At 44.4% G+C, this 12,859-nt stretch overlaps 1 protein-coding gene across 3 annotated transcripts in view; it reads right to left on the bottom strand.

Annotated features, from left to right (window-relative positions):
* Positions 1-12,859, bottom strand: part of chd7 (chromodomain helicase DNA binding protein 7) — a 343,180-nt gene that overhangs the window by 182,475 nt on the left and 147,846 nt on the right. For 2 of the 3 annotated variants that reach the window (XM_060822645.1, XM_060822642.1), the window contains exon 4: positions 11,953-12,088. The exons of the other annotated variant lie outside the window; for it this stretch is intronic. In XM_060822645.1, coding sequence (XP_060678628.1) covers positions 11,953-12,088 — 136 coding nt within the window. The remainder of the gene's footprint in view (positions 1-11,952; positions 12,089-12,859) is intronic. 3 annotated transcript variants of the gene reach the window in all.

Below are 12,859 nucleotides of genomic sequence, written 5' to 3'. Positions count from 1 at the left end.
TGACTTTGAACCTCATTTGCTCATTTTAATAAAAGCATGTATTAAACGTTAGATGCCTGTGCTCTGGGTCAGTAAAGGTATTAAAGGGTGAAATTACTTCCAGCACCTCCCTTGTGTCGTCACTTCCCCTGGATCTATTTCCTGATGAGCTGCTAGAACTTTGATAGACAACACAAATTCCAGAGAAAGCATCATCCGTGTTCGTCTGAGATTTTCCAAAATCGTGGATAATGACCGGGAAAAAACCTGCAGAAATACTGAGGGTGAAAAGGTCTCTGACTCCAGCTTAACTAGGGCCACTTGATGCATGACATGCTGAGAGATGTAGGCTACTGCTCGTCACTGATTAACCTGCTGTCAGCCCAGACACAAAATGCCTGTGACTTTAATATTTACATGCATTTGTGAGCTCAGTTAGATCTCTCAATGCTATGTTACCCACATCTGAGTTTCTACGAGGGATAACACATCTGTAAAGATACCCTGCTGGGGCTAAAAGGCACATTAGCATAATTCAGTGCCCCCTAGATCCGTGACCTCGTCCAGCCCAACAAATCGCTGAAATCTCTGCGCTCCTCTAACTCTACCCTCTCATGCATTCTACGTTTCACTATTAATGGCTCTCCCTTCAGCTGCCACAGTCATATGTTCTGGAATGCCCTCCCTAAACCTTTCCATCAGTGGTGCTGGATATAATACAATACTGTAGAATAAATACAATTCAAATTGTGCTCCGATTTCCTCCCATGGTGTAAGAGCGTGCAGATTAGGTGAATTAGTTATGTTAAACTGCCCATAGTGTTCAAGCATGTTTAGGTTAGGTGCATTAGTCAGGGGAATTGTAGAGTAATAGTGTAGGGGAATGAGTCTGTTTGGGATACTCGCCAGAGAGTTGATGTGGACCTGTTGGGCCGTTTCCACACTGTAGGGATTCTATGATTCTATAATTCAATAACTGGCACAGGAACAGGCCCTTCAGCCCACAAAGCATGCGCCAATTCCTGATCCTCATTTAACCTGCTTTTTATTGCCCATATGCGGTTTCTATCCCTCTATTCTCCTCCCATTCATGTATCCAACAAGATGCACCTTAAACAGGACCTTGGTGAGGCCACACCTTGAGGATTGTGTGCAGTTTTGGTTTCCTAGTCTGAGGAAGGGTAATCTTGCTCCTGAAGGAGTCCAGTGAGGATTCACCAGACCGATCCCCGGGATGGCAGGGCTGAAGACGAGAAAAAAACTGAACCATCTGGGCTTTACTAGCTGCAATTTAGGAGAATGAGACGGGAATCCATGGAAACATGTAGAATCCTGATGAACTGGACAGGAAAGATGGGGGAAGAATGTCCCCAATGTTGGGGAGGTACAGAAGCAGAGGTCACAGTCTAAGAATAAGGGGTAAGCCATTCAGGACTGAGATGAGGAAGAATTTCTTCACTCGGAGAGTTGTGGACCTGTGGAAGTCTCTCCGACAGGAAGCTGTTGGGGCCAGTTTGTTAGACATATCCAAGAGGGAGCTGGATGCGGCCTTTTTGGCTAAAGGAATAAAAGGGGTATGGGAGAGGGTGGGAATGGGATACTGAGACTGCATGATCAGCCATGATCGTATTGAATAGTGGCGCAGGGCCAAATGGCCTACTCCTGCACATATTTTCTATGTTTCCTAGTCACATCCTCGCTTAACTTGGATAAACAATCCATATTTTCATTTCTGCTCATTCAAAATCTTAAAACTATCCATCCAACAATGGAAGTATTTTCAGTGACTGCAGTAGTTTGAAGAAAATGGCTCATCACCTGTTTCTAAAGGACAAGTACGAATGGGTAACAAATGCTGGCCATACCAGCTGTACCCACATTCCAAGGAGAAAGTGAGGACTGCAGATGCTGGAGATCAGAGCTAAAAATGTGTGGCTGGAAAGGCGCAGCAGGTCAGGCAGCATCCAAGGAACAGGAGAATCGACGTTTCAGGCATGAGCCCTGCTTCAGGAATGAGTAAGGTGTGCAAAGCAGGCTAAAATAAAAGGTAGGGAGGGGGGACTTGGGGGAAGGGCATTGGAAATGCGATAGGTGGAAGGAGGTTAAGGTGAGGGTGATAGGCCAGAGACGGGGTGGGGGCGGAGAGGTCAGGAAGTAGATTGCAGGTTAGGAAGGTGGTGCTGAGTTCGAGGGTTGGGACTGAGACAAGGTGGGGGGAGGGGAAATGAGGAAACTGGAGAAATCTGAGTTCATCCCTTGTGGTTGGAGGGTTCCTAGGCGGAAGATGAGGCGCTCTTCCTCCCAGCCTCCACATGTCCTTGGCAGAGTGGGAGGGAGAGTTGAAGTGTTGAGCCACGGGGTGGTTGGGTTGGTTGGTCCGGGTGTCCCAGAGGTGTTCTCTGAAACGTTCAGCAAGTAGGCGGCCTGTCTCCCCAATATAGAGGCCACATCGGGTGCAGCGGATGCAGTAAATGATGTGTGTGGAGGTGCAGGTGAATTTGTGATGGATATGGAAGGATCTCTTGGGGCCTTGGAGAGAAGTAAGGGAGGTGGTGTGGGCGCAAGTTTTGCATTTCTTGCGGTTGCAGGGGAAGGTGCCGGGAGTGGAGGTTGGATTGGTGGGGGGGGGGTGTGGACCTGACAAGGGAGTCATGGAGGGAGTGGCCTTTTCGGAACGATGATAGGAGAGGGGAAGGAAATATATCCTTGGTGGTGGGGTCCGTTTGGAGGTGGCGGAAATGACGACAGATGATGTGATGTATATGGATGCTGGTGGGGTGGTAGGTGAGGACCAGTGGGGTTCTGTCCTGGTGGCGATTGGAGGGGCGGGACTCAATGGCAGAGGAGCGGGAAGTGGAGGAGATGCGGTGGAGGGCATCGCCGATCATGTATGGGGGGAATCTGCGGTCCTTGAAGGAGGAGGCCATCTGGGCTATACGGTATTGGAACTGGTCCTCCTGGGAGCAGATGCGGCGGAGACGAAGGAATTGGGAACATGGGATGGCGTTTTTACAGGGGACAGGGTGGGAGGAGATATTGTCTAGGTAGCTGTGGGAGTCGGACGGTTTATAGTAAATGTCCGAGTTGATTCGGTCGCCCGTGATAGAAATGGAGAGGTCTAGGAAGGGGAAGGAGGAGTCTGAGACGGTCCAGGTAAATTTGAGGTCGGGGTGGAAGGTTTTGGTAAAGTGGATGAACTGTTCAACCTCCTTGTGGGAGTACGAGGCTGCGCCGATTGGGTCATCGATGTAGCGGAGGAAAAGGTGGGGGGTGGTGCCAGTGTCGCCGCGGAAGATGGACTGTTCCACATATCCTACGAAGAGACAGGCATAGATGGGGCCCATGCGGGTGCCCATGGCTACTTCTTTGGTTTGGAGGAAGTGGGAGGATTGGAAAGAGAAGTTGTTCAGGGTGAGGACCAGTTCAGTCAGTCGAAGGAAGGTGTCAGTGGAAGGGTACTGGTTGGTACGGCGGAAAAGGAAGAACGCCACCTCCAAACGGACCCCACCACCAGGGATATATTTCTCTCCCCTCCCCTCCCCTATCAGAGTTCCGAAAAGACCACTCCCTCCGTGAACACCCCCCACCAACCCAACCTCCACTCCCGGCACCTTCCCCTGCAACCACAAGAAATGTAAAACTTGCGCCCACACCTCCCCCCTTACTTCCCTCCAAGGCCCCAAGGGATCCTTCCATATCCGCCACAAATTCACCTGCACCTCCACACACATCATTTACTGCATCCGCTACACCCGATGTGGCCTCCTCTACATTGGGGAGACAGGCTGCCTACTTGCTGAACGTTTCAGAGAACGCCTCCAGGATACCCGCACCAACCAACCCAACCACCCCGTGGCTCAACACTTCTACTCCCCCTCCCACTCCACTAAGCAGGTCCTTGGACTCCTCCATCACCACACCATAGCAACACGACGGCTGGAGGAAGAGCGCCTCATCTTCCGCCTAGGAACCCTCCAACCACAAGGGATGAACTCAGATTTCTCCAGTTTCCTCATTTCCCCTTCCCCCACCTTGTCTCAGTCCCAATTCTCAAACTCAGCACCACCTTCCTAACCTGCAATCTTCTTCCTGACCTCTCCGCTCCCACCCCACTCCGGCCTATCACCCTCACCTTAACCTCCTTCCACCTAGCACATTTCCAATGCCCCTCCCCCAAGTCCCTCCTCCCTACCTTTTATCTTAGCCTGCTGGGCACACTCTCCTCATTCCTGAAGAAGGGCTCATGCCCGAAACGTCGATTCTCTTGCTCCTTGAATGCTGCCTGACCTGCTCCGCCTTTCCAGCAACACATTTTCAGCCCACATTCCAAGGCCTAACACTTCCAAAAAGTGGAATTTCCCCCATGCAAGTGGGCCCTTGAAAGAAAATGAACCAGGTATACAATCTGTGAATTGATTTTTCACTCAAATTATGTATAAACAATGTGAGGTAAAACATAACCTGCTACAAACTAAGTAGGAAACAAATGGTACTATAAGTGATCTACACATTGCTCTATGCATTTTCCCTGCACATAGCTAAGGGTAACAAAGACCTGGCAAAAGCACAAGGATAGGTGTCTAATAGATTACCACCAAATCAGAGAATGGATAGAATATTGGGAAGCTATTCAGCTCACTGTTTCATGGTGGGTCTCCCAGTGAAACATCAGCTAGACCTATTCTCCTGCCCCTTCCCCAGAGCTTTGTAAGTGTTTTCTTTCCCCAGATGATCACCCAATTGCCTTTGGAAAGCCATGGTTGAAACTGTCTCCATTACACTCCAGATGCAAATTGTATGCTATGTAAAAAGGTTTCTTTTGTGTCACTGCTAGTGACTTTACCCTGCACCAATTAGAACAGTTGTTCTCTGTCCATCTGTCCTGACCCTTGTAGTTTTGAGCGCTTTGATCAAATCTCCCCTCATCATTCTTTTCTCTAAGAGAATTACTGCTTCACCATCTATTCATATTGTCCTGACACCTGGCTCTCAAACTTTTGTTTCTGCACACTCCCCAATGCTTTTACATCTTTCTGAAAGCTGGGTTCCAAAATTGGATTTTATTTTTTAAAACTGTACCAGGAGATAGTATATAACAAAGTTAAATCAACAGCATGTGAAGCAGTACCAATGATTTCATCATTTGTCTAGGTGGACATGGGTTGTGATGGGTTATATTTTAAAAATCAGGACTGTGAACCCTGTCAGATAGACAACTCTACCATTGGAACTGAAAAAGTGATGGGGCTGGGCTTAGGAAAAGGAAGAGGCATAATATCAAACGTAGACAAACAAGGTTTGGAAAGACTGCAAAGATGAAATGTGGTGGAAATTGTCTAAACAATGAATATTATAATGAATGGCAAAGAGTTACACAGGAAATGCTGGAACTAACTAACAGCCTCATCACGAGCAAACAATAACTGAGTGCAGAATACCTTCCAATCTGCACAAAAGAATCCATAACTACAATAGCAACCAATTCGCTCCTGCATATTTCCAGCATTTATTATAGGGTCATAGAGATATAGAGCAGAGAAATAGACCCTTCGGTCCAACCCATCCATGCCAACCAGATGTCCCAACCTAATCTAGTCCCATTTGCCAGCACCGGCCCATATACCTCCAAACTCTTCCTATTCATATACCCATCCAAATATCTTTTAAAATGCTGCAATTGTACCAGCCTCCACCACTTCCTCGGTCAGCTTATTTCATACACGCACCACCCTCAGTGTGAAAAAGTTGCCCCTTAGGTCTCTTTTACATCTTTTCCCTCTCACCCTAAACCAATGCCCTCTAGTTCTGGACTTCCCCACCCCAGGGAAAAGACTTTGCCTACTTATATTTTTCAAGCCCCTCATGATTTTATAACCCTCTATAAGATCACCCCTCAGCCTCCGATGCGCCAGGGAAAAAAGTCCCAGCCTGTTCAACCCTCTAACTCACATCCTCTAATCCTGGCAACATTCTTGTAAATCTTTTCTGAACCCTTTCAGATTTCATAACATCTTTCCAATCGGAAGGAGATCAGAATTGTCCGCAATATTCCAACAGTGGCCTAACCAAAGTCCTGTACAGCCGCAACATGACCTCCCAACTCCTGTACTCAATACTCTGACCAACAAAGAAAGGCATACCAAATGCCTTCTTCACTATCCTATCTACCTGCGACTCCACTTTCAAGGAGCTATGAGTCTGCACTTCAAGGGCACTTTGTTCAGCAACTCCTCAGGACCTTACCATTAACTCCTGTTCTGATCTGTTTTTCCTAAACTCTATAGCAATACCACCTAAGACATTGAATCTATGTTTCATGAATGATAAACTGTATGAAAGTAGCATTAAACTCCAAAGTCTCAAATTTTAGTTATGAAATTGTTCCAAGAATGTTCAAGGTTACAATCCACATAAACAATTGGGTGGCACAGTGGCTGGCACTGTTGCCTCACAGCGCCAGGGACTCGGGTTCAATTCCAGCCTTGGACGACTGTGCAAACTCCAGAGAGACAGTCTCCCCACGTCAGTGAGAGTTTCCTTCGGGTGCTCTGGTTTCCTCCTACAATCCAAAGCTGCACTGGTTAGGTGAACTGGCCGTGCTAAATTGTCCATAGTGTTCAGGAATGTATAAGTTACGTGTATTAATCAGGGGTAAATATAGGATAATTGGTGGAGGTGGGGGAGAATGGGCCTGGGTGGGCTACTCTTTGAAGTGTCAGTGTGGACTTGTTGGACCGAAGGGCCCTTTCCCACACTGTAGGGATTCTATGGTTCTACTCGCTATGAATTATTATGGATTTTCATTTTGATTTGGTACAGTCTTGTGAAACTTGCCTTAAATAATTGCCAGAAAAAGGTTTTCAGCAACAAAATTAAGCTTTGGCCTTGTTGTCTGCTCTAGTTTTCAGTTTGCTGAGCATTCTTCTTGGACAACTCATATGCTTTGGTTAGTTTTTCTCCAAACCTTGACACACATCAGAAGCATAGCTTTTGAGCAATTCAGAATCCCTGAGTGAAACCTACCTTGATAGATTTTTTTAATTATGTGCCGCTTGTTTGATGTAATGGTTAATCTACTTTTATAAATGGAAGAACAAAGTTTACTACATTCAGAAGGAAAAAAACACAAACTATTTCAAATCATTCTTGTATAATGGATCTTATTACAAGTATCAAAAAATATTCAACCGTATTACCCTCAACAATAACCTTACAGATACTCAAACCTCAGTCTATTTTTCAATTCTCCCATTAGTGTCTTTTCATGTGAGCCTTAAACGAAATAGCTCAAATACAATTTTATGTCTTAGAGCCAGCTGTTAGCACAGCTTGCAAGAGACATGCTCATTATACCAATATCGCCTTACAGCATATGAGCTTAGTCTATAAACATTTCAGGCTCTTTAACACAGACCATGAAGCACGACATGCTGATGGAAGCATTTACTCTATAATCAAATAGCTTGTCAGTCAGACACAGGTGTGCTTGTAAATATCAAATATGTTTACATTACTGAGCAATAATAAATATCTGCTGGATCTTTCAATACCACATTATCCACATCTAATTCCTTTGTGACAAGGCACATCAGAAGCATTGCTGCATCAGGTAAAGATATCCTGGAGGCAAAACCACATCGCTAACTCCTTAACTCATACATTCAACAGCCTTGTAGGAGATCTTCCTCAAATTCCTTCAAGACTTCAGATTCTAAAGCTTTTCTCTTACTAACCTCCAAGCCGCCGAGGACATCTTTTTTTCTACCTTAACTATTGTGGAGGCTGCTAAACTAAGTTGTTGCTGGTAAAGGTCTTTTCGCTCTGAATGCCTGCTTCTCCCAAAGTAACCTTCTGGATGGTTCGGTTTTACTGGATAAAACTTCTCTGTCACTGCATAAAACATATTCTCAATCTTTCTCTCTTTTACTGTTTTCTAAAGCACTATTCAACACAAGGAAACCTGAAGTAAATGCATTTCCAACTGACCAGGATCATTTTCTCAAGACACAAATTAAACTATGTCCCTCGATTCTTGTGGAGGTGCTGGTGTTGGACTGAGGTGGACAAGGTCAGGAGTCACACATCAGATTATAATCCAGCAGGTTTATTTGAAATCACAAGCTCTCGGAGTGTCCTTTGTCAGGTGAAGAGAAGAAAAGCACAAAGACACAGAATTAATAGGCAGAGAAATCAAAAGATCATACAAATAGTGTGAGTGGAGTGTTGACAGGCTGAATAGCAAGTGAAGGGACAACCTATAATCCAATTAATTGAGGCAGACTGATAATTCCAACAAATCAAAAGATGGTGCTGAAGACAAACTAAATGGCTGGAATAACATGATAGGCATAAGTGCCATATATCAATGGTCTAACAAAAGTAACAACTAATCTAAAACTACAAATTAATTAAGTAGAGAGATAAGTTATCAAGGTGGTGTCAAAACAGGACAGTAAGCAAAGTTTTACAGATACAGAACAGTATGGTGAGATTACATGTATCGTGACATGAACCCAAGGTCACACTTGGGGCTGTCTTCACTGGTATGGAACTCGGCCATCAGTTTCTGCTTGGTGATTCTGTGCGCGCTTGTGTGCGTGTATCTCAAAGGCCGCCTTGGAGAACACCTACCCAGAATTGGAGGTGGAATGTCCAGTTCCACTGAAATGTCCCCCAGCTGGGAGGGAACACTGCTGTCTGGTCATTGTCCCATGCACCCCATCGTCTGCAGGGCTTGTCGAAAGGGGATGACAAAGCAAATGGGGTTAGATTTATTTAGGATATCTGGTCGGCATGACTCTATGTCTAGGGTGGGACCTAGAGAAATGCATAGGATCTGCTCAGATGAGGAAGAATGCAATGGACAACTAAAGATGCTGAAAGGTGCCCTCATAAGAATGGGATAGCATGCTCAACTCATCGACCAACTGCTCAGATGTGCCACAGTAATGACCTCCTCAAAAGACAGACACAGGACATAACTGATCGAGTACCCTTCATTGTCCAGTACTTCGCTAGCACAGAGAAACTACACCAAGTTCTTTGCAGTCTTCAACATATCATTGATGATGCTGAGCATCTCGCCAAGATCATTGCTACACCCCACTTCCTGCCTTCAAGCAACAGCCAAACCTGAAAGAGACCATTGTCCACAGCAAATATCCAGCCTTCAGGACAATATCAAACACAATGTCACACAACCCTGCCATGGCAACCTCTGCAAGAAATACCCAACTATCAACACAAAAATTACCATCATATGTGGGAATACCACCCACCAACTACACGGCAGATACTCATGTGACCCAGCCAATGGAGTCTCTCTCATACTCTGCAGGCAAGGATGCCCAGAGAGATGGTATATTGGCGAGACCATGAAGATACTACGACAATGAATGAATGGACACAGCACAACAATCACTGGACAGCAATGTTCCCTCCCAGTTGGGAAATGTTTCAGTGGTCAAGGGCATTCAGGCTCAAATCTTCAGGTAAGCGTACTCCAAGGCATTGAGATACACAATGCAGAATCGCCAAGCACAAACTGTAGCCTGGTTCTGTACTCATGAAGGTGACCTCAGTTGTGATCTTGGGTTCATGACTCGCTACGTGTAACCTCACCAAACTGTGCTGTACTTGTTAAACATTCCTTACATGAGTTGAAAAGTGTGGTGCTGGAAAAGCGCAGCAGGCCAAGCCAGGCAGCCTCTAAGGAGCAGGAGAATCGATGTTTTAGGCATAAGCCCTTCTTCAGCAATGAGGCTGGTGTGCCAAGCGGGCTGAGATAAAAGGTGGGGGGTGGCCTTCCCCAAATTTATCCCCCTCCCCCCACCTTTACCTTTTATATTAGACCGCTTGGCACACCAGCCTCATTCCTGAAGAAGGGCTTATGCCCGAAACATTGATTCTCCTGCTCCTCAGATGCTGCCTGGCTTGGCCTGCCGCGCTTTTCCAGCACCACACTTTTAAACTCTGGTCTCCAGCATCTGCAGTCCTCACTTTCTCCCAAACATTCCTTACTGTCCAGTTTTGACACCATCACCTTGACAACTGGTTACGATCTCTCTACCTTCATTTGTACAGTTTTGGATTACCTATGACTGTAGTTGGGCTCTCAGGATGCAACTCATACCTTTAAGTGTTGTTCCAACCATTTGGTTTGTTCCAGCACCACATTTTTAATTTTTCGTAATTACCGCTCTGCCTCATTTAATCGGATTGTCAGTCATGCCTCACTTGCTATTCAGCTATTGACACTTTACTCACACCATTTGATACTTCTGATCACCGGCAGTGACTTATTACTCAACCTGCTGACATGCCATTCACAAAATTTGTATGATCGTCTGATCGCTCTGCTGATTAATTATGTGCCTATGCGCTTTGCTTCACTTCATCTGACGAAGGAGCAGTGCCACAAAAGCTTGTGATTTCAAATATACCTGTTGGACTCTAATCTGGTGCCATGTGACTTCTGACCGCTCTTCGTAATCCACAAGGTATAGAAATACAAATCAAACTTAAAGTTAGATATGATTTGCTCCAAAGTAAATATACAAGTTTGGATTCAAATCATAATTTTAGATGTGATATTACTTATTTCAGATAGTTAAATTGTGACAAAATTACTCAAATTCCACCCATATAATTTTTTTTTACAGAATGGAAATGAATATTGCTATCCACTATTACTACTGAACCATGCGTTTTTTAATGTATTTGGTTAGGAAATGATTGTAATGAATTTTCTCTAGTTCACTAAACTGTCTCTACAAAGGACAAATAATGGTTTACTATATTACTTCCAAACTTGACACACGGCATGGTTAGAGTGGTGCTGGGAAAGCACAGCAGGTCAGGCAACACCAGAGGAGCAGAAAAGTCAATGTTTCAGGCAAAAGCCCTTCATCAAGAATCCGGTTGACACAAGGGGTGCTGACAAGGGACACGAACACAAGATGGCCATTGAGCCATTACATGGAAAAGTACAGCGAAGCAAACACAGATACTGCCTGAGACTAACAGGATACCAGCACAATTGACACAGAACACATAATTAATTAGTTTAAGGCAAGTGGAGAGGATATAAATCAGTAACGTCTACTGCCCGAAGTGTCAGAGTCCAGCCACCACCTTCAGTAGAAATATCTGAGACTAAGTTTAATACCTTGGATTTGCAGTAATGGAAAACAATCTTCCTTCTCAGAAAGAACTATCACGACCAATTACTGCAGCAATGGACTTCTGCGTAGCTGCTGAAACTGACAATGATTCTAACATTCCTCTGAAACTGCCAATGACTGTAATGTTTTCTGTAAACAAACCAGGCTGCGCAAACAACGCCTCGATATCCGGACCATTATTCCATGAAATGTATAAAATATCGCGACGTGCTCAGAGGTGAGAGAAAGTTCACAGTCGGACATCTCGCTCTCTCTCCCCAGAGCTCAGGTTTCTTTGTACAATAAACTCGGTCGTTGAATCCCGATTCTGACTCTGAGACTGGTGATTTTCCCCACAACAACAGACAAGCATGAAACTGTCTTTAAACAAATGAAACTATATTGGAAATACTAATATACTGCATACTTGTGGGCAGAAAACAGGCTTAACATTTCAGGTCGCTGATCTTACTTTAACTTTTTTCTGTCCATACCTGCTGCCTGACCTTTCAAAGTGCAATAAACTAGTGAAATGATTACATTGTCTTTATATTGCACTGATAATAGAAGTTTCATTAAAAGTTTCCAATTATTTCAACAGACTTCTGTCATAAGAAAACACAGCTAGCTGGAAAACATTTGTACCTGGACAGATCAGAAGTGAAAACAATGGCAATATAAAGATGTACACTAATCATTCCATGACAAAACACATGAAGGTCATAATACTTGATTAATTATGTATCTTATATGCATGACTCTCAATCAAAACTTTACATTTATACTTGTATAAATCAGAGGTTGCATTCACCTGCACTCCCAATTCATCCTCTTCTGGTGGAGATGGAGGTGGGGTTTTGTCCATGTCTGAATTTTCAGGGGAAGATTCATGTTTCCTTTTGCCTTTTTTCTTTCCAACAGTTGATTCCGGGGTACTTTTCTTGTTGCTACAAAACATGAACATCTATTAATATACAGGAGGCCAAAAACCAAAACCATTCCTATCCAAAATCCAAAAGAACCCATCAACTCTTTTTGAGAGTGTTTTCTCCCCCAAAATAAGAGCACAACGAACAGGTGAAATTAGAATCCTTTGCATTACAGTTTCAAATTTAATCGTACTTAATTTAACACACAATTCTCAAATAAATTGGATCACTCACTATAGATGTATTCCACCAATTCTTCAAATTCATAGCAAGACCACAACAACCAATCTACATTGAGTTTCTTTAAACATATCTGAGCTATTCAATGGCTGATATATATAAACTTGTCTTTCCCCACTGCACACCTTCCATGGTCCCTCTACAGTCAACTAACTTGCGTAGTTATATACTTTGACAAAATGAAGTTGGCTGGTACCATGGGTTGAGGAAAAGGTGGGCATGATGAAAGCAGTGAAGGAGGTATCAGCCAAGAGCGGCAAGAGGAGGAGAAAGTCAAAGTCAAAAAGTTACTTCATGAACATCTAGAAAAAAAAACGATAAAGCAGGTTCACCTCGATACTGACACCTCCTCCAAGACCATGCACATCATGTACTCATTCATCTATGATATTTCTGAGTGATCACGGTAGAGGCTTCCCACCTGGCCAATTACAAGTGCAGCACTACCAGTTCCTGTGAGATCCAGGCCACCGTGCACCTGCTGCTGCGTGGGGAGCTGGCCAAGTACACCAGCTCCAAGTGAAACACCATACTGTAGTGAAATAATAT

This window comes from Hemiscyllium ocellatum, chromosome 4 (assembly GCF_020745735.1).
Source record: "Hemiscyllium ocellatum isolate sHemOce1 chromosome 4, sHemOce1.pat.X.cur, whole genome shotgun sequence".
Classification (NCBI taxonomy): Eukaryota; Metazoa; Chordata; class Chondrichthyes; order Orectolobiformes; family Hemiscylliidae; genus Hemiscyllium; species Hemiscyllium ocellatum.
Note: the sequence above shows the minus strand (reverse complement) of the source record. Positions and strands in the feature narration are given on the sequence as shown.